Here is a 23,105-nt window from a genome sequence, read left to right on the forward strand (position 1 = left end):
GGCGGTGCCCCAACTCCCCTATCGGCCCTACTCTGAGCGTGACTAGGGGTGGCATCGCAACCTCCCGATCCGCCCTGCTCTGTGCATGACAGGGGGCGGCGCCCCAACTCCCCAATCGGCCCTGCTCTGAGCCCGACCAGGGTCTGCGCCTAGGGATTGGGCCTGCCCTCTGCCACCCGGGAGCGGGCCTAAGCCAGCAGGTCATTATCTCCCGAGGGGTCCCAGACTGTGAGGGGGCACAGGCCAGGCTGAGGGACACCCCCCCCCCCCCGAGTGCACAAATTTTTGTGCACCGGGCCTCTAGTCTATATATATAAAAGCCTAAGCAACCGTTTCATCGTTCAACCAGTAGCTATGATGTGCACTGACCACCAGGGCGCAGATGCTCAACTTACAGGCATGGAAACATGGGACAGACGATGAATCTCAGAGGGAAGGAGGAGGGCGGGAAGAGATTAACCAAAGATCTTATATGCATACTAGAGGCCTGGTGCACGGATTCGTGAACTGATGGGGTCCTTCAGCCTGGACTGCAGGGATTGGGCTGAAATCAGCAGTCCAACATCCCCTGAGGGGTCCCGGATTGCAAGAGGGCACAGGCCAGGCTGAGGGACCCCACCGGTACATGAATCCGTGCACCGGGCTCTAGTATTTTTACATATAGAAAATCCTAAAGACTTCACTGAAGAATTCCTAGAACTAATCAGTGAATTCAGTATAATTTCAGGATACAAAATCAACATACAGTAATCTGTTGTGTACACTAAAAATTTATTTGAAAAATAAAACAGTCCATTTACAATAGCATCAAAAACAATAAAATACTTAGGAATAAATTTAACTCTAAGGTGAAAGATATGTATACTGAAAACGACAAGATTTTTTTCCTTTTTTAAAAAATTAAATCTTTGTTGTTCAGATTATTACAGTTGTTACTCTTTTTTCCCCCCATAGCTCCCCTCCACCTGGTTCCCCTCCCATCCTCCGCCCTCACCCCCCCCACCACTGTCCTCATTCATAGGTGCACGATTTTTGTCCAGTCTCTTCCCGCATCCCCCACACCTCTTTCCCCCACCAAGAATAGTCATTCCACTCCCTTTCTATGCTCCTGATTCTATTATAATCACCAGTTTATTCTGATCATCAGATTATTTATTCACTTGATTTTTAGATTCACTTGTTGATAGATGCATGTTTGTTGTTCACAATTTGTATCTTTACCTTTTTCTTCTTCCTCTTCTTAAAGGATACCGTTCAGCATTTCGTATAATACTGGTTTAGTGGTGATGAACCCCTTTAGCTTTTCCTTATCTGTGAAGCTCTTTATCTGTCCTTCAATTCTGAATGATAGCTTTGCTGGATAAAGTAATCTTGGTTGTAGGTTCTTGGCATTCATCACTTTGAATATTTCTTGCCACTTCCTTCTGGCCTGCAAGGTTTCTGTTTAGAAATCAGCTGACAGTCGTATGGGTACTCCCTTGTAGGTAACTGACTGTCTTTTTCTTGCTGCTTTTAAGATTCTCTCTTTGTCTTTTGCTCTTGGCATTTTAATTATGATGTGTCTTGGTGTGGTCCTCTTTGGATTCCTTTTGTTTGGGGTTCTCTGTGCTTCCTGGACTTGTAAGTCTATTTCTTTCACCAGGTAAGGGAAGTTTTCTGTCATTATTTCTTCAAATAGGTTTTCAATATCTTGCTCTCTCTCTTCTTCTGGCACCCCTATAATTCAGATGTTGGTACACTTGAAGCTGTCCCAGAGGCTCCTTACACACACTATCTTCATATTTTTGGATTCTTTTTTCATTTTGCTTTTCCGGATGGGTGTTTTTTGCTTCTTCGTATTTCAAATCTTTGACTTGATTCTTGCGATCCTCTGGTCTGCTGTTGGGAGTCTGTATAATATTCTTTATTTCAGTCAGTGTATGCTTAATTTCTAGTTGGTCCTTTATCACAACATCGAGGGTCTCACTAGATTTCTTGAGGGTCTCATTAAGTTTATCGGCGGTTTCTAGAAAATTCTTGAAAAACCTTAAAAGTGTGGTTTTGAACTCTATATCCAGTAGTTTGCTTTCCTCCATTTCTGTCATTTGTGTCCTATTTCTTTGCTTCGCTGTGTCGATAGAGTGGCTTTCTTTGCTAAGTGTCCTATAGGGCCCAGTTGCTCAGCCTCCCCAACTACCTGAAGTAGACACTCTTGGTGCACCCCCTTGTGGGCTTTGTGCACAGTCTTGTTGTAGTTAAGCCTTGATTGTTGTAGGTAACACTGGGAGGATTTGACCTCCAGGCCAATTGGCTGTGAGAATCAGCTGTGTCTACGGTGGGAGAACTTCTGTGCTGAAGACACCCTTCTGGGGCAAGACTTGCTTCAGTGGGGCTTTGGTGCTCACTGAGTCTGCCCCCTGAGTGTGTCCCTTATGGATCTGAGGAGTTGTATTTGGATGGTCCCACTCTGACCACTGGGTACACTGGCTCTTGGATCTAAGGAGGTGCTAATCTAGCCTCTGCCTGAGGCTACCCAGCAGAAGCCAGCCATAAAGCAATGCAAGTTGCCCTGGGGCCTTGGCCCAGCTGCAGTTTGTTAAGTAATTTTCAGATTACAAAGGGTCGGGCCTTTCATATGCAAAAGCCTCCATGCATGGCTTGGGCGGGGCGGGGTCCCAGGGGATCAACAGGGCAGGCGGAGGGAGCAGTATGGCTGCTCTCAGTCCTGCCCCCAGAGGCCCCGGCAATCGCTGCGAGCGCCTCTGTGAGAAAGCTGCCCTCGAGTTCCGACCGATGCCAGACAGTCCCGTTTCTCCCGTATGAGTCTGGGTCCCCAGAGACTCGCCCGGAACTGGAGCTCAGAGCTTGAGACTCCCTCCCGATTGAAAAAGACAGTCGTGTCCTCAGCCGCCAGCCCTCTCCACATGCACCTCCGCACCTTTGTATTTTACTTCCACACCGCACCTCCTCTGAGTCTCCGTATGCTTTTCTCTTACCTTCTAGTTGTAGAATTTCCAATCAACCAGCCTTCCTGTGGTTCTGGATGATGTCCGTTCCGTCTTTTAGTTGTATTTTTGAAGTGGTTGTGCAAGGCAGCAATCTCCGGTGTTTACCTATGCCGCCATCTTGGTTTCTCTTGATTTTTTTCCTTTTAAAAAATTATCTTTATTGTTGAAAGTATTACAGGTGTCCCCTTTTTTCCCCTCCCCCAACCCCTTCCCAAAACTATAAGATTTGATTAAAGAAATTGAAGACACCAACAAATGGAAAGATAACCCTGTGTTCAGAAGAATTAATGTTACTAAAATGACCATACTACCCAAAGCCGTCTATAGATTTAGTGCAATCCCTATCAAAACTTCAAAGGGGTTTTTCATGGAAATAGAAATAAACAATTGTAAAATTTGTATGGAACCACAGAAGACTCTGAATAGCCAAAGCAGTCCTGAGGTAGAAGAACAAAGCTGTAGGCATCACACTTCCTGATTTTAAACTATACTATAAACTATGGTAATAAAAATGGAATGGTACTGGCATAAAAATGGGCATACAGACCAATGGAACAATCAAACATCTAGAAATTAACCTTCTGTACAGTCAACTAATATTTGACAAGGGAGCCAAGAATACCAGTGGGGAAAGGATAGTCTCTGATAATTGTTGCTGAGGAAACAGGATAACCACATGCAGAAGAATGAAATTAGAACCCTATCTTAAACCACCCAAAAATTAACTCAAAGTGAGTTAAAGTCTTAAACATAAGTCCTGAAACCCTGAAATTCCTAAAGGAAGCAGGAAAAGCTCCTTGATGTTGGTCTTGGCAATCTTTTTTTTTTTAATATGACTTCAAAAGTACAAGAAACAAAGTCAAAAATAAGTGGGACTATATCATACTAAAGCCCGGCTGGCATGGCTCAGTCGTTGAGCATCGACTTATGAATCAGAAGGTCATGGCTCGATTCCTGGTCAGGGCACATGCCCTGATAGTGGGCTTGATCCTCAGTGAGGGGCCTGTAGGAGGTAGCCGATCAATGATTTTCTCTCATCTTTAGTGTTTCTATCTCTCCTACTGCCTTCCTCCCTGAGATCAATCAATAAAAAATATATTTTTTAAAAGTTTTAAAAAAGTGATTGCAACAATAAAAGTAAAGTTTAAGGAAAAAAAAATAAAGGCCCTGGCCAGTGTGGCTCAGTTGGTTGGAGCATCGTCCTGTGTACTGAAAGGTTGCAGGTCTGATTCCCGGTTAGGGCAAATATTCTGGTTGCCCATTCGATCCCTGGTCAGGGCAAGTGCAGGAGGCAACCAATCAATATTTCTCTCATCAGTCTTTCTCCCTCTCCCTTCCTCTCTCTCTGAAATCAATAAAAACATAACCTCGGGTGATGATTAAGAAATTATAAAAGAATTTTTTAAAGACCATAAAAAAAAGAAAAAGGTAACTTTGCTATAAACCAAACAAAAAAACAAACAACCACCAAACTTGCACAGCAAAAGAAACAACAAAATTAAAAGGCAACCTACTAAGTGGGAGAAAATATTTACAAATTATATATCTGATAAGGGTTAATATAAAAAATATATAATAAACTCATGCAACTCCACAGCAAGAAAAACCCCAACAACTCAATTTAAAAATAGGCACAGGAATTGAATAGAGATTTTCCCAAAGACATACAGATGACCAATAGGGACTGGAAAAGATGCTCTACATCACTAATCAGGGAACTGCAAATTAAAACCACAGCAATATATCTTCTCACACCTGTTAGAATGTCATAAAAAAGCAAGAGAGAATGTATTGGTAAGAGTGTGGAGAAAAGGGAACCCTCCTTGATGCAGCCACTATGGAAAACGGTGGGAGGTTCTTCAAAAAATTAAAAATAGAACTGCCATATGATGGTTCAATAATTTCACTTCTGAATATAAATACAACTTTACAAATGGAATACTTAAAGCAGCAACATACAGCCACAGAAATGAAGAAAGGGAAACTAGTGTGTGTGATGGTGAGTGGCTTATTTGTAATTCGAAAGGATGCAAGAAACAACCTTTATGTTACAGTTCATATACTTCATAGTTTAAAGCATGAAGATGTTAGAAGCTAAAACTTCAGTTTGTTCATCTGCCTGCAGAGTCTAAGTGTTTGGGTTGTATTTTTTATTCGTGAAATCTTGTGTGACATTAAAGGTGGTTAGAAATGAACTTGTCAGAGATTTGGGTTCTTAGAACAAGGCTATCATTCATTGTGAGGTGAGTAGTGAAGTCAGTTGAACATCATCTTTTGTGTCCATTAGGTTTATTAAAATTGTGTCCACTAGGTTTACTTCAAACTTGGACTTGAAGATGTGTATCTGAGTTTTGACTCTAGTCCTTTACTAAGTCCATGTTTATCCAAACCAGTGTTACTCAAAGTGTGGTCTGTGTGCTAGTGTCAAGTCCACCCATCAATTGTTATTAACTGCAATAAGACAGAACTTGAGCACTTAAAAGCTTTATAGGAATTTAACATTGGCACACATCTATGCATGTGATCATTTTCTAGTAATTTATTCTCATTGCATATTACAAAGGTTTTAACAGTTTAGGGATGGGGAAGAGTTTCCATAGATAGTTTACAAAGCACTTCTCTAGATCCTGTGCAGGATCCTCAGAAGTTCTCATTGCACAAGTCTGAGAATCTACATTTTAAACAAATACCCCAGTTGATTCTAATAAATGTTGATCTTGGATAGGTCATTAAAAACAGGATACTTGAACCCTACCTGGTTTTTCTCAGTTGTTAGGGCATTGCCTGTGGACTGAAGGGTTGAGGATTCGGATCCAATCAAGGGCATGTACAATGCTTGCAGGCTCAATTCCCCCGGGGCCATGTCAGGAGACGACCAGTGATGTGTCTCTCTCACATTGATGTTTTTCACGTTGATTTTTTTTGTATGTTTTTTTTTTCTCTCTCTCTCCCCCTCCCTTCCATACTGTCTAAAAAAAATCCTTGGATGAGGATTAACAAAACAACAACAAAAACAGGATACTTGAGAGTAAAGGGGGGCAAAATAAATAAACTGGAATCTCACAAAAGACATGCATGGACATATGGTCACTCTGTATCTGGGGGTTTATTTATTTATTCATTTATTTTTAAAAATATTTTTATTGATTTCAGAGAGGAAGGGAGAGGGAGAGACAAACATCAATGATGAGAGAAAATCCTGGATCAGCTGCCTCCTGCACGCCACCCACTGGGGAGAGCCTCAACCTGGGTATGTGCCCTGACCGGTAATAGAACCGTTCATAGGTCAACACTCAACCATTGAGCCATGCTGGCCAGGCTGGGGTTTTTTTTTTTTTTTTAAAGTTTTATTGGTGCCGAAACCGGTTTGGCTCAGTGGATAGAGCGTCGGCTTGCGGACTGAAAGGTCCCAGGTTCGATTCCAGTCAAGGGCATGTACCTGGGTTGCGGGCACATCCCCAGTAGGAGATGTGCAGGAGGCAGCTGATCGATGTTTCTCTCTCATCGATGTTTCTAACTCTCTATCTCTCTCCCTTCCTCTCTGTAAAAAATCAATAAAATATATTTAAAAAAAAAAAAGTTTTATTGGAAAGTTTCTGTTATTTCCTTTCATGACCAAATTTCCTTTAGTCTTCTCAGGACTGTGGCTGTTTCCACTCTTCTATGAATCAACCTCAACTATAGTGCTCATGGAACTATCTAATAAAAGAAGGGAGATAGAATTTAGAGACATAAACAGATGGAAGAACATACCGTGTTCATGGATTGGTAGAATCAACATTATTAAAATGTCCATTCTACTAAAAATCTATAGATTCAGTGCACTCCCCATTAAAATACCAATGGCATATATCACAGACCTAGAACGAACTCTCCAAAAATTCATCTCGAATTTAAAAAAAAGCCTTAACTGGTTTGGTTCAGTGGATAGACTGTCGACCTGTGGACTAAAGGGTCCCAGGTTCGATTCCGGTCAGGGGCATGTACCTTGGTTGCGGGCACATCCCCAGTAGTGGGTGTGCAGGAGGCAGCTGATCGATGTTTCTTATCGATGTTTCTAGCTCTCTTCCCTCTCCCCTCCTCTCTGTAAAAAATCAATAAAATATATTTTTTTAAAAAGACATCGAATAGCTGCAACAATCCTGAGAAAGAACAAAGTAGGTGGGATCTCAATACCAGATATCAAGATGTATTACAAAGCCACTGTTCTCAAAACTGCCTGGTACTAGCACAAGAACAGACATATAGATCAATGGAATAGGATAGAGAACCCAGAAATCTACCCAAACCACTATGCTCAATTAATATTTGACAAAGGAGGCAAGAACATACAATGGAGCCAAGACAGTCTTTTTAATAAATGGTGTTGGGAAAATTGGACAGATACATGCAAAAAAAAAATGAAACTAGACCACCAACTTACACCATACACAAAAATAAACTCAAAATGGATAAAGGACTTAAACATAAGACGGGAAACCATAAAAATATTAGAGGAATCTACAGGCAGCAAATCTTAGACATAAGCCAAAGCAATATCTTCACTGATACAGCTACTAGGGCAATGGAAACTAAAGAGAAAATAAACCAATGGGACTACATCAAAATAAAAAGCTTCTGTACAGCAAAAGAAACCATCAAAACAACAAGAAAGCCCAGTGCTTGGGAGAACATATTTGCCAATGTTATCACTGATAAGGGTTTAATCTCCAACATTTACAGGGAACTCATACAACTTAACAAAAGGAAGATAAACCATCAAAAAATGGGCAACAGACCTAAATAGATACTTTTCAAAAGAGGACATAAGGAAGGCCGAAAGACATATGAAAACATGCTCAAAGTCACTAATCATCCAAGAGATGCAAATCAAAACGACAATGTGGTACCATTTCACACCTGTCAGAATGGCTATCATCAACAAATCAACAAATGACAAGTGCTGGTGGGGATGTGGAGAAAAAGGAACCTTTGTGCACTGCTGGTGGGAATGCAGACTGGTGCAGCCACTGTGGAAAACAGTATGGAGTTTCCTCAAAAAATTAAAAATGGAACTCCCATTTGACCCCGTGATCCCACTTCTAGGAATATATCTCAAGAGACTAGAAACACCAATCAGAAGGGATATATACACCCCTATTTCATAGCAGCACAATTTACCATAGCTAAGATTTGGAAACAGCCTAAGTGCCCATCAGCAGATGAGTGGATTAAAAAACTGTGGTACATCTACACAATGGAATACTATGCTGCCATAAAAAAGAAGGAATTCTTACCATTTGCAACAGTATGGATGAAACTGGAGAGCATTATGGTAAGTGAAATAAGCCAGTCAGAGAAAAATAAATATCACTTGATCTCACTCATTTGTGGAATATAATGAACAACATAAACTGATGAACAAAAAGAGATCCAGAGACAGAAGCATCGATCAGACTGTCAAATCTCAGAGGGAAGGTAGGGGAGGTTGGGGTAAAGGGAAGAGACCAACCAAAGGACTTGTATGCATGCATATAAGCCTAACCATTGGACACAGACAACAGGGGGGTGAGGGCATGAGTGGGGAGTGGGGGGCAATGGGGAGTTAAGGACACATATGTAATACCTTAATCAATAAAGATAAAGGGAATTTTGGCTTCTGAACATAGCTAGGAATAATGTGAGGTGAGGTTAAAGTGGAAGATTCTCTTTTCCTGATTTGACAGATACTGATTTTATTTGCTCTAATCTAAAAATCAAGGACTCTTGTACTTTCTGTTATGCATGTCCCAAGCCAATCTTAATTCCTCTTAAGGTTCCTGGCTCAGCTGTGTCCCATTTCTCTTAGCTGGGCATAATCCCTAAGTGACTTGTTTACTTGTTTTATTTAAAATAAGTTTTAACTGAAGAATTTGAGAGGAAGAAAAATACCTTTCTGAATTCCTCCCCCAGGAGCTCTTTAGGTTGTTATCACCTCTAATTACTTAACTTTTATAATATATACTAGTAAAGAACATTGGTTTTCTATTTTGCAAACTGTTCTCTGATTGCAACTGGAGGAAACTGATTTTTATTAGTAATAATACTACTGGTAGAAGTTAAATAATATCTGTCTATAGTACTACCTCTGTTATGATACTTTTTTTTATGATTCCAGCATATTTGATTTATCTTATTTCATGTTGTTTTTAGTTTGTTAACCACTTTCTTTGATTTACAAAGTGGGATATTTAAAAGAAGCAGACTTTCTGTGGGGTTCATTTCAAAACTTGGAAAGGGCTGAGAATACGAGTTTAAAGAGGTAAATTGAGTATAAAAAGAAGAATGATTAACAGTGTACTCTTTCATTTTTTTATTTTTTGTATCAAGATTTCAGAGTATGGTAATTCTCTGAAGTCATCTCTAATAAGTTAGATTAAGTGTAGCTCTTGATTGAGCCTCATGTAAATTTCTCTTTAAAAAAAAGGTTCTCTAAAGCTTATACCCTTTTTTTGGTAATTATTTCTATTTTTTATTATAAGGATTTCAAACACATTTTAGTGGTAGAGAGAACTCATATTATGAACTTCCAAGTGAGAATCACTCATTTATTCCATTGCTTAGTCCCTGCCCCCTATCTTCATATAATTACATCAAATAGCATATAATTCTTCTGAAAATGTTTCAGTAAGACTCTCTAAATTATAAAAGATTTTGTTGTTATTGTTGTTAAGCACAACTGTAGTACCATTACATTTTAGTAAAAAATTTAAGGAACCTGTTTAGGACTAACCTTTCACTCTGTCTTGGAGACTCACCAGATAAATAAATTAAAGATTCATCATACTATTTTTGTTTTATTTTAGAAGTAGATTATTCTATTAAAATAGTATATTGATAACCTATCTGAATAACCAAGACTCATTTATCCCTCAAATTGGGATACTTTGAGAGTAAAAGGGGGCACTATTAACAATTATGCTAGGAGAACAGTTGAAATCTAGGATGGTCCTGGGTGAACTGGGCTATATATGGTCCTCTATCTCAAGGTAATATTTACTGGTTGAATAGCTACTATCATTTTTTAAAATATATTTTATTGATTTTTTACAGAGAGGAAGGGAGAGGGATATAGAGTTAGAAACATCCATGAGAGAGAAACATCCATCAGCTGCCTCCTGCACACCCCCTACTGGGGATGTGCCCGCAACCAAGGTACATGCCCTTGACCGGAATCGAACCTGGGACTCTTCAGTCCACAGGCCGACGCTCTAGCCACTGAGCCAAACTGGTCAGGGCAGTTACTATCATTTTTTTATTGAGCTTTGAATACTCAATATGAGTCAAGTGGTAGCGAAGAGCATGATTAAGCTTACTGTAGGACTTTTTTTACTTGTAAATAATACAAATTGGTATAGCTAGATCAAGTCTAAAATTTTTTATGTGCCTGTAGATTTCAACTTTGTTCTTCTTTAAAAATTTTAAATTATTTTATTTTGCAATTACATTTGACATTCAATATTATTTTATGTTAGTTTTAGGTGTATAGCATAGTAGTCAGTGACTCCCCTGATAATTCTACTACCCACCTGACACCATGCATAGTTATTACAATATTATTGACTATATTCCCTATATTGTACTTTATATCCTGTGACTATTTTGTAACTACCAATTTGTATTTCTTAATCCCTTCACCTTTCACCCAGCCCTGAACTTGGTTCTTAATAACACTTCCATAAAGCCAGAAGTTGAACCACCAGACATAATTCACAAATTAAAATGAATATCTCCTTTTAAATGTGTGGTTTATAGACTTGTGGCTATTAGATAACAAGGAATCTAAAATAGACTACATCGCCAATTTAAAAATGTCAAGAAATTTTTATTATAGTTGCTAATTCACCATCATCCTCTTCCTATATAATAAAAGGCTAATATGCAGATAGACCAAAAGGCGGAATGACCATTCGCTATGACGTGCACTGACCACCAGGGACAGACATTCAATGCAGGAGCTGCCCCCTGGTAGTCAGTGCGCTCCCACAGAGGGAGTGCCATTCAGTCAGAAGCCGGGCTCATGGCTGGCGAGCACAGCTGTGGTGGCGGGAGCCTCTCCCGCCTCTGTGGCAGCGCTAAGGATGTCTGACTGACATCCCCCAAAGGCTCCCTGACTGAGAGAGGAAGCAGGCGAGGCTGAGGGGATTCCCCGCCCCCCCCCCCCCAGTGCACAATTTTTGTGCACTGGGCCTCTAGTATCATATAAACTTTATATCCAGCATAATCTGAAGTTAGTTGTTAACATTTCCAGATTAGAACACACAACTAGACCTCCCATATCTGTTCTTTTTAAGATTGTTATAGCAAGTTATTCTCAGGAAGAGCTCCATTCTATTAGTAGTGTTCTTGTTACCAGTAATATTTTAAGCAAGTACCTTTTTAAAGAATAAAGTATACATCTATGATTCCCCTGATCAGGAATTGAAGTCAAACTTCTGGAACAAACTTCTGGTTTCCTTAGGTCAGTTTTTTGGAAGAAGTAAATTCCCTTTAGTGTTGCGATTTCCTTTCCTTTGTTTTTATTTTTAACCACTGTTTTATTTTTTTATTTGTAATGTCTTTTTCATAGATAAAAGATATTCACATCATCTAGTCCCTTGTCTCACTTTTAGCTTACTGAATCAGATTCAAGTCTTGAATGTTTATATGAAAAAATTATACTTTATATACACATATATCTTAAATGACTGACTTTAATTTTTATTATTATTGATTTGAGAGAGAGAGAGAGAAACATCAGTCTGTTGTTTCACTTATTTATGCATTCATTGGTTGCTTCTTGTATGTACCCTGGCCAGGGAACGAACCCGTAACCTTAGTGTATCAGGACGATGCTCTATCCAACTGAGCTACCTGGCCAGGGCTCCTTAAATGACTGACTTTAACTGTGGCCTTTTAAAAAAATTATATCCAATCATTTATAATATATGGTATTTTGGAATTTTTTTCCTACATATTTCTGGTGGTATGGATGTGATATCATCTCTCTATATAAAAGCCTAAGTGACCGGCCAACTGGCCTGTACCTATGATGTGCAATGACCACTGGGGGGCAGATGCTCAATGCAGGAGCTGTTGAGCTGTGGTGACTTGGCAGCTGTGGTTCTTGGGTAACGCACCAGGAACCAGAGAGGAGGGAGCACGATTCTGGGGTGTGTCACCCGAGGACCACCCTTTCGCAATCCGGGACCCCTCGGGTTGTCAGAGAGCTGGTTTGGGCCCGATCCCCACAGACCAGGTCGAGGGACCCCACCGGTGCATGCCTGTAGTGATGATATATTATGCTTAATTGTTACGTTAAAGAAATGTGTTCATGGTTTTGCTCTATACATTTAAGTATTTTAAATGATTTTTTCTCTTTCTCTAGCTGTCCCTTTCCCTCCAACCCAAAGGCTTACTTTGAAGGAAGTCTTTGTAAATGGGAAACCTAATATTGATGTCTTGAAGAACCATTTGGTGAAGGAAGGGCGAGTAGAAGAGGAAGTAGCCTTAAAGATAATCAATGATGGGACTGCTATCCTGAGACAAGAGAAGACTATGATAGAAGTAGAAGCTCCAATCACGGGTATGAGAAGATTTTGCATGGTTGCACTTAGGTTTGAGCTAATTTAAGAAATGATCACCAATAACCAACTAAAATGTGTTGTAATTTTTCTAGGAATTATGAGACCGTTTTAGGATTGTTTAGTATGTTTTCTGTTCACTGAAGAAATACAATTTAAAATGTTTGTTATTTCCAGTAGAACTATTCAGTGTTGTTAGATTGACTATAGTAATAGAGCAGTCCAGTCCAAAGCAAAAGTGATTTGAAAGTTAAACTGCGATCCCTATTGGTGTAATGCCCTTTCTTTTCTTTTTTAAATATGTTTTTATTGATTTCAGAGAGGAAGGGAGAGGGAGTGAGAGATAGAAATATCAGTGATGAGAGAATCATCAGTTGGCTGCCTCCTGCATGGCCCCACTGAGGAACGAGCCTGAAACCCAGGCATGTGCCCTGACCAGGAATCAAACCATGACCTCCTGGTTCATAGGTCTACACTCAACCACTGAGCCATGCCAGCTGTCTCTTTTCTAAGACATAATTTTTTACCTCACCCAATGTTTTTTTTCTAGTGTGTGGTGACATTCATGGACAATTCTTTGACCTGATGAAGTTGTTTGAAGTTGGAGGATCACCTAATAACACACGCTACCTCTTTCTGGGTGACTATGTGGACAGAGGCTATTTCAGTATAGAGGTAAAAATTAAACTGGATGTGTTGGAGCTATCATATTGTGTTTTTAAAAAAATTTGCTTTCCATTCTTTAGTAAAAAAAAAATTCAAATGAGAACATTGGCAGAATTGATAAATTTTGTTACTTTCAGTCATTAAAGTGAGAGAGAAATATTTTGATATAAAAGTTTTCTTTCTTTTTTTAGCTAGTAGAAAGTCTAACAAATAGAAGGCTATATTAACCCAGCTTTGCAAATAAATTAAATTATTACTAACCTTTCCTCTTTGAAGATAGTACATGGGCTGTATATAAGTGACATAAATTGCTATTCACCTTAAATGGGGCTTGAATTAGCTGACCTTAATTACAAGATCATAAGCTGCTGGGCTACAGTTAAATCTTAGATTAACTGCCAATGGTAAATAAGCAGGTGCTTAGCTTATTAAAGGAATAATTTCTGATGCTATTATATATAGTAAGCACTTAATAAATGTTCATTGAAGGAAAATTATTAATTAATGAAGTTAACTTAAAACCTTACAATTTACTTTTATATATTTTGAAAATTGAATGATGAGAGGATAAAGGTTACAATTAAAACAAACTATAAATTTTTATGTATAAAAGAAAAAATTGTTTTAGAACCTAATGCAAGGGCTTGAGTACAATGGAACCACAACATATTCATATTTAATGGCCATTGATTAAGCTGTACATACTTGGCAAATAAAAGAAGTAATTTTGAAATAGTGTGGGTGATTGAATTTATAATGTTCCTGGAATAAGCACGACATGAGGAAATTGAGTCTGCTTGCTATTCTTGTAGTATTTAGTTTTGCCTCTCCCTCAGACTGTGAGAATCTCATGTTTCTGGTAGTTAAAGGTTTATTGTTCTTGCAGCATCACTCCTAAATACAGCTCAGCTACCTTGCCTGGTGCTCAACCAGAGAAGCAGCAGTTGTTCTAAAACTGCCGAAAAAATAAATGACAAGAGAAAAACCTTACTCTTTAGTTAGGTAGGCAGTCTAAACTCATGAATCAGAAAAGTTCAGTGTTATTTGCCAGTGCCTCATATTCATTTACTGTCATCTGTGAGGACAAAGGTTAATGATGGTACGCACATTTTTCCTACTGCCCAGTAAATTCCTAGTCTTTAAATAGGTACCTGGGATGGGAAGAGATCATACTTGTAAACTATATTATTGAACAGCTCTCCTATTCTTATTTCCTATTCACTTTGTATAGACAGTGAGCCAAAAGTATGGATGTTTGAAAGTCACATTGAATATTTACTTCTTTCTGTGTTTGCTAGCCATACGGTGGTTCTCAACCTTCCTAATGCCGCGACCCTTTAATACAGTTCCTCATGTTGTGGTGACCCCCAACCATAAAATTATTTTAGTTGCTACTTCATAACTGTAATTTTGCTACTGTTATGAATCGTAATGTAAATATCTGATATGCTATCTGTGTTTTCCGATGGTCACGACCCACAGGTTGAGAACCGCTGCGTTAGGAGGTGTTAGAGGCTGAAGAGAAGAATACAGAACTTAATGAAGTTTTAATTAGTCATTTAATGAAACAACTTTTTAAAATCCTTATCCGCCGAAACCGGTTTGGCTCAGTGGATAGAGCGTCGGCCTGCGGACTGAAGGGTTCCGGGTTTGATTCCGGTCAAGGGCATGTACCTGGGTTGCGGGCACATCCCCAGTGGGAGATGTGCAGGAGGCAGCTGATTGGTGTTTCTCTCTCATCGATGTTTCTAACTCTCTATCTCTCTCCCTTCCTCTCTGTAAAAAATCAATAAAATATATTTAAAAAAAAATTCTTATCCAAGTATATGTTTATTGATTTTAGGAAGAGAGAAAGAGAAGGAAACACTAGTGTGAGAGAGAAACATCAATTGGTCCCATAGGTGCCCCAACCAGGGATCAAACCTGCAAACTTTTTGGTGTATGGGATGACGCTCCAACCAACTGAGCCACCTGGCTGGGCTGAAACAACTTTTTAAAAAGATAAATATTGTGCCAAATTATCTTCCAAATTAACTCACATACTTCATAAAGTTTTAGTCCATTGGTATATTCAAGAAAGCATATATAAAAACCCACAATGATTTTTATACACTACTAGAGGCCTGGTGCACAAAATTCATGACTTGGGGGTGGGGGTCCCTCAGCCTGGCCTGTGCCCTCTCACAGTCCGGGAGCCCCGTGATCAATCGCCCCAAAGAGGTAGGCCCTGCCCACCCTATTGCTCCATGATGGATCACCCCCACAGAGGGAGGCCCCGCCCACCTGCCACAGTGCCGCCACAGGGTAGCCTGGGCCTGATTGATCAATCATCCCGCCAGCTGGTGGCCTCGGCCTCCCTCTGCAGGGCGATCATGGGGCAATGGCTGGGCCCCCAACCAATCACATCACACCCGCCTTGGCTGGCATGGCACCAGTGGGTGTCATAGTGTGGCCATCCAGAAGGTTGTCTGGACAGTCGTTCTGCTGTTTGGTCATTCTGTTGATTTGCATATTACACTTTTATTATTATAGATAATATATTTAGAATATTTTATTACATATTTTTGCTTTTTTAAAAAGAATTTTAAAAATATTTTTATTGCTTTCAGAGAGCAAGAGAGAGGGAGAGAGAGAAACATTAAGGATGAGAATCACCGATTGGCTGCCTCCTGCTTGACTCCCACTGGGAATTGAGCCCGCAACCTTGGCATGTGCCCTTGACCAGAATTGAACCTAGGAACCTGCAGTCTAAAGGCCGACACTCTATCCACTGAGCCAAACAGGCTAGGGCTTGTTACATATTGTTTTCCTCACTCATCAACAAATGTTTCTTAAGTACCAACTTTATTTACTTATTTATGTTTTAATCTTTTTTTTTTTTTTAAATCTTTATTGTTCAGATTATTACATTTGTTCCTCTTTTTTTCCCCCATAACTCCCCTCCTTCCAGCTCCCACCCCACCCTCCACCCTCACTCCCCACCCACTGTGTTCATCCATAGGTGCATGATTTTTGTCCAGTCACTTCCCGCATCTCCCACACCCCTTTTCCCCCCAAGAATAGTCAGTCCATTCCCTTTCTATGTCCCTGATTCTATTATAATCACCAGTTCATTCTGTACATCAGGTTATTTATTCACTTGATTCTTAGATTCATTTGTTGATAGATGCATGTTTGTTGTTCATAATTTGTATCTTTACCTTTTTCTTCTTCTTCCTCTTCTTAAAGGATACCTTTCAGCATTTCATATAATACTGGTTTGGCGGTGGTGAACTCCTTTAGCTTTTCCTTGTCTGTGAAGCTCTTTATCTGACCTTCAATTCTGAATGATAGCTTTGCTGGATAAAGTAATCTTGGTTGTAGGTTCTTGGCATTTAGCACTTTGAATATTTCTTGCCATTCCCTTCTGGCCTGCAAAGTTTCTGTTGAGAAATCAGCTGACAGTCGTATGGGTATTCCCTTGTAGGTAATTGAGCCTCTTTCTCTTGCTGCTTTTAAGATTTTCTCTTTGTCTTTTGCTCTTGGCATTTTAATGATGATGTGTCTTGGTGTGGTCCTCTTTGGATTCCTTTTGTTTGGGGTTCTCTGCGCTTCTTGAACCTGTAAGTCCATTTCTTTCTCCAGGTGGGGGAAGTTTTCTGCCATTATTTCTTGAAATAGGTTTTCAATATCTTGCTGTCTCTCATCTTCTGGCACTCCAATAATTCTGATATTAGTCCGCTTAAAGCTGTCCCAGAGGCTCCTTACACTATCTTCACACTTTAGGATTCTTTTTTCATTTTGCTTTTCCAATTGGGTGTTTTTTGTCGAATCTTTGGTTTGATTCTTGAGCTCCTCTGGTCTGCTATTGGGTATAATATTCTTTATTTCAGTCCGTGTATGCTTACTTTCTAATTTCTTTATCGTAGCATCGAGGGTCTCATTAGTTTTCGTGAGGCTCTGCACAAACTTATGGCAAGCCCTCAAAATTGCGATTCTTAGCTCCATATCCTCCATTTCTGTCATGTTTTTTTGTCTCCGCATCTTTTATGCTTTCTTGGTGCACCCCCTTGTAGTCTCTGTGCGCAGTCTTGTTCTAGCCAAGCCTTAATTGTTGTAGTTAACACTAGAGGGATTTGACCACCAGGCCAACTGGCTGTAGGAATCAGCTGAGCGGAAAACGTCTGTCTTCTGGGGAGGCGCTAATCCAGCCTTTGCCTGAGGCAATTGGCAAATGGCTGTGCGCAGGGCTTGGGCGGGCGGGATCAACAGGGCGGGGGGAGGGAGCCGCTATGGCCGCTCTCAGTCCGTCCCCAGGGGCTCTGCCTCTCTGTCCCAGCAACCGCTGCAAACCTCGGAGGGGCCGTAGCCAGACAGTCCCGCTTCTCCCGTTTGAGTCTGGGTCCCTAGAGACTTGCCCGGATCTGTAGCCCAGAGTCTGAGACTCACTCCTGATTGAAAACAACAACCGCGCCCTCAGCCGCCAGCCCGCTTTGCGCGCGCACCACCTCACCACAGCACCACCGTACCTTTAAATTTTCCACACTACGCCTCCTCTGAGCGTCGGAATGCTGTTGTTTTTGCTTCTAGTTGAAGAGTCTCTCCTCAGCCAGCCTTCCTGTGGTTCTGGTTGATGTCCGTTCCGACTTTTAGTTGTATTTTTGAAGTGGTTGTTTACGGCGGCAATCTCCGGTGTTTACCTATGCCGCCATCTTCGATTCTCCTATGTTTTAATCTTTATTCTTGAATGTATTATAGATATCCCCCCCCTTTTTCCCTCCTTGCTCCCCACCACCTGGTTCCTGCCCTGCCCCAGGCCTTCACCACCCTATCTATTGTCTATGTTCATGGGCAATGCGTATATGCCTATAAGTTATTTGGTTAATCTTTTCCTTTACCCTCTTCCCTCTGTGATTTTGAGTGTCAACTTTATGGCAGGCTCTAAGGATAAAACAATAAGATTCATACTGTCTATAGGAGCTGACAGTATAATAGAAAATATATACTTATGGATAGATCTTTCAGTATAATATAAAAGTATGTATTTAATTGTCAGCAGTATTCTTTTAAAAAATATTTTTATTGATTTCAGAGAAGAAGAGAGAGGGAGAGAGAGAGAGATAGAAACATCAATGATGAGAATCATTGATTGGCTGCCTTCTGCACACCCCCTATTAGTGATGGAGCCCAAAACCTAGCCATGTGCCCTAACGGGGAATGGAACCATGACCTCCAGTTTCATAGGTCGACCTCAACCACTGAGCCACCAGCTGAGCAGGGCAGCAGTATTCTTCATGTTGGGACCTTATATAATGTCTGAAATACAGTAGACACTCAATTTTACCATTCCTCTATTGTTGGATAATTAGGTTTGTAGCAGGTCCTGCTTATTGCCTGCCTTTTTCTTTTCCTTACTGTCAGAATTCCTATTTTGTTCAGATAAATGAAATGGGGGGTTCAGGGAGAACCTTTGATTTCAGGAAGGGAAGGCCCATATCCCAGTGCCAGGGAACGAATTCATGTTGGTTTGAGCTAGTCACAACAGTCCATTCCCTTTTACCAGTGGATTGGTCTAGGGGTAATCCTGTTTTGCTCAGTAATATATAAAGGAAACTCTGCAGGGTGTTTGCTTTGTTTAGTTTTTTGTTGTTGTTGTTGTTTTTTTTTGGGGGGGGGGTTGTTGTTGTTGGTGGTGGTGTGTGTATGTGTGTGTGTTTATTTTGAAACATTTTCTTTCCAGATGAAGATTCTTGTAAGGTAAATGCTTTGGATCCCTCATTCCAGTATGTCATTTCAAATGTGTACTTAGCAGCTATTTTGTGACTGTGAGGAGATGCTATAACTATGGAGGAAAAGCAGACCTGCTGTGAATCACAGATCAAAGAGGTAGAGAGGGCATGGTTTCTTGGTGATGATGTTGAGCTGGTACACTAACCTGGGACATCCCACCTCCAGACTTCTTGTTTCATGAGATATTTAAAAGTCTTTATGGATTAAGCAATAGTTAATTGGCCATTTTATCACTTGTACTCTAAGTGGCACAAGGTTTTTCTGATTATTTCTGTTCTACACACTGCTGTAGTTAACATCTTTTTTAATACATCTTTGATGGTATTTCTGATACTTCCTTAAATCAGATCCTTATAAATGAAACTAGAGGCCTAGTGCATGAAATCATGCGTGGGTAGGGTCCCTAGGCCTAGCCTGTGATCAGGCCATCTTCTGCCCGCTCGCCAGTCCCCAGTCCTGTCCTGCTGCCACCCACCCCAGTTCCCCGTGATTCCCTGTTCGCCATCCAACAATCGTAGCCTGTGGGCTGCGGGGGAAGGAGGGGGGGGAACGAGAGGTGGTCAATGCACCTTATGGCAACTGGTTGAGTGGTCGTTATAGTCATTACGCCGTTATGGTCACTGGGCTTTTATTATATAGGACTAGATGCCTGTTGCATGAAGAGATTCATGCAATAGGCCTTCCCTTCCCTTGGCTGCTGGCACCAGTTTTCCTCTGGCACCCGGGACCCAGGCCTTTGCTCTGGCTGGGCTCCGGCCAGAGCCCGCCCCCCCCCCCCCCCCCCACCAGCTGTCAGGCTTCACGGCTCTACTGATCCCGGGGCGGTGAGGCCTCGTGGCTCCACTGATCCCGGGGTGGCGAGGCCTCGCTGCTCGGCTGGCTTCTGGTATGTTTGGCTTCGCTCCACCGCTTGGAGCCTACGTATGCAAATTAACTGCCATCTTTGTTGGCAGTTAATTTGTATATTGCCCTGATTAGCCAATGGGAAGCGTAGCGAAGGTATGGTCAATTACCCTTTTTATCTTTTATTAGATAGGATAACTGGATGAAAGAATGTGAGCATTTTAAGACTTTTGATACATATTGCCAAATTGTTTTCAGAGATCCACTTTATTTTTCTCTTTCCATGCTTAACAATTTTTCTTTCCTTGAGCCTATATGAGAGAATCATGGCATGATGATTTTTCTCATGCCCAGAGCAAGCATTGATCTTTCCTGTAGCAATGTGGGCTTTGATTAGGACACCAGGAACTTATCCAGATGTCACTGATAGGACAGAATTGTGAAGTCTCACTATTTCTGAGCCCTTTCTTGTTCCTTCTTCATTTGTATCTATTATAATGTATTTTCTCTGTGGTAGGGAAGCTAAATTTTCATTTCCTCTAATTAATTTTGCAATAAAAGAAAGGATTAAGAGGAACACTATCAGCATAGGATATACTAAATGCACAGGAGCCACCCAAGAGAAAATGATATCAGATGTCCAAATGATGTAAATGTGATCAGATGACCAACTGATGAACAGTTGTTGACGTACAGAAATGATTCTTGAAGTGTAGTAAAAATTCTGTTCACATAGAAATAAAGAAGTAATTGAGTGTCTGAACACATCTGATAATCATGACCTTGTTATTGAATTGTACAAGATAATTATACAATTGCATCCTGATGTATAATTTAAGGAAATAAAACTTGAGATTGGAGGCGAGAAGTATGTTAGTAGTGTGGGTATGAATTATGCTTTTATATATCTCATTACTTCAAAAAGATGAGTTGGTTTTTTCAGGATTCAGAAATAGGGACCCAAATAAATCAAAAGATATGTAATGTTCTTGGTTGGGGAAGGTAAGTATAAAAGGGAAAAAGTGCTTTCTAAGTTTTTATATGGATTTAATATAATTTTTCCTTGGACTATTGCATGCAAGTTTTGTCAAAAACAGAAGTCAACCAAAAAAGAAAAAAACCATCTAAATATATTTATACTAGAGACGCAGAGCATGATATTCGTGCATGGGTAGGGTCCCTAGCGGCTGCCCGCTGCCAGCCGAGGCCTTCCATCCTTCGGGCCCCTGGTGGTCAGCACATGTCATAGTGATCAAACTCCCAGTCAGTCGAACTCCCGAGGGGACACTGTGCATATTAGGCTTTTATATATATACGAGAGGCCCAGTGCACAAAAATTTGTGCACTCTGGGGGGTCTCTCAGCCCAGCCCGTGCCCTCTCGCAGTCTGGGACCCCTCGGGGGATGTCCACCTGCTGGCTTAGGCTCGCTCCCCAGGGGAGCGGGCCTAAGCTGGCAATCAGACATCCCTCTGGCAGCCCGGGGGCCCTCAGGGGATGTCCACTTGCCAGGCCTAAGCTGCAGTCAGACATCCTTAGTGCTGCTGAGGTGGGAGAGGCTCCCGCCACCACCGCTATACTGGCACCTGTCAGCCTGGCTTGTGGCTGAGCAGAGCTCCCCCTGTGGGAGCGCACTGACCACCAGGGGGAAGCTCCTGCATTGAGCGTCTGCCCCCTGGTGGTCAGTGTGTTTCATAGTGACCAGTCATTCCTAGTTGTTCTGCTGTTAGGGTCAATTTGCATATTACCCTTTTATTATATAGGATAGAGGCCTGGTGCATGGGTGGGGGCCGGCTGGTTTTCCCTGAAGGGTGTCCTGGATCAGGTTGGGGGTTCCGCTGGGGTGCCTGGCCAGCCTGGGTGAGGGGCTGAGGGCCGTTTTCAGGCTGGCCACACCCCCTTCAGGTGGGGGGTCTCCATTAGGGTGCCTGGCCAGCCTGGGTGAGGGGCTGAGGGCCGTTTTCAGGCTGGCCACACCCCCTTGAGGTGGGGGGTCTCCATTAGGGTGCCTGGCCAGCCTGGGTGAGGGGCTGATGGCTGTTTGCATGCTGGCCAAGCCCCCAGCGGGGACCCTCACCCCATGGGGGTGTGGCCAGCCTGGGTGAGGGGCTGATGGCCGTTTTCAGGCTGGCCATGCTCCCTGGCGACCCAAGCTCCCAGCCTCTCCTTTTTTTTTTTCTGGGATTTATTTATCTTCTATAATTGAAACTTTGTAGCCTTGAGCAGAGACCAGGGCTGGCCAGGGCAGATGGGAAGCTTGGCTTCCTCCATCACCGGGGGCAACCCAAACCTCCTGCTTGCTCCAGCTCTGTGGCTGCCGCCATCTTAGTTGGGTTAGTTTGCATACTCGCTCCTGATTGGCTTGTGGGTGTGGCTTGTGGGCATGGCTTGAGTGTAGCAGAGGAATGGTTAATTTGCATGTTTCTCTTTTATTATATAGGACTAGTAGCCCAGTGCATGAAATTTGTGCACTGGGGTAGAGGGGGAAAGGGGTCCCTCAGTCTGGCCTTCACCCTCTCCAATCTGAGACCCCTCAGGGAATGTCCAACTACCTGTTTGTGCCCACACTTTTAACAGATAACAGCTCCATTGTTGTTTCTTTCTTATGCTTAAAACCATTGGAATTAGTAGGTATTCAAAGTGTGTATACATTTTGGGGGGACACCCTGTATATCTCTAGTCAGCGGTGAAAGAAACCAACAGCAGATTTGGAACCCCCAGACAGGGAACCTTGCTCACTCCCCACATGTCTCCCCACTTCACTTTCCACCTTCGTGGGCGGCAGGAGAATCAACGTTTTCTCTCATTAATTCGGAAAAGCACGTCCTGTCACCCGCTGCTTGGCAGAAGTGAGCTAGGCCCCAAGCAAGCAAGGCTCAGTCAGGGCAGCCTTCACTCATGGGTACTGGCACCCAAAGTGCACATTCCCCCTCTACAGTCGCCCCAACTATCCCACTGTTTCACTGAGAGGACGGAATTCCTCTCCGCCTCTGGGTTCTTGATCTTGAACGCTGACCGAAGGCACCTCACCGAGGGCCGCCCATGCCCACCAGGTGTGTCTATCTGCACCTGTTCCTGCCTCAGCACCTGCATTAACCCCCCAGAGGTGATCTCGTAGCTGTACTGGCCTCCGTGGGAACAGGGCATCACCACTTCGCCCTCTCACTGTCATCTCACAGGCGCCCACCCTCAGCACCCAGAACACCCAGACACTCTCCAAAGGACGTGAGCGCATCAGAGGGGATGTGTGCACATCCTGTG

At 41.9% G+C, this 23,105-nt stretch overlaps 1 protein-coding gene across 4 annotated transcripts in view; it reads left to right on the forward strand.

The window, feature by feature from the left end:
• PPP3CC (protein phosphatase 3 catalytic subunit gamma) overlaps positions 1 to 23,105 on the forward strand; it is a 101,550-nt gene that overhangs the window by 15,588 nt on the left and 62,857 nt on the right. For all 4 annotated transcript variants that reach the window (XM_070416572.1, XM_070416574.1, XM_070416573.1 and 1 more), the window contains exons 2-3: positions 12,373 to 12,570; positions 13,119 to 13,243. In XM_070416572.1, the coding sequence (XP_070272673.1) occupies positions 12,373 to 12,570; positions 13,119 to 13,243 (323 nt within the window). The remainder of the gene's footprint in view (positions 1 to 12,372; positions 12,571 to 13,118; positions 13,244 to 23,105) is intronic.

Source organism: Myotis yumanensis, unplaced genomic scaffold (assembly GCF_028538775.1).
Source record: "Myotis yumanensis isolate MYYU_CA2020_CCGP unplaced genomic scaffold, mMyoYum1.0.hap1 SCAF_5, whole genome shotgun sequence".
NCBI classification, from domain to species: domain Eukaryota; kingdom Metazoa; phylum Chordata; class Mammalia; order Chiroptera; family Vespertilionidae; genus Myotis; species Myotis yumanensis.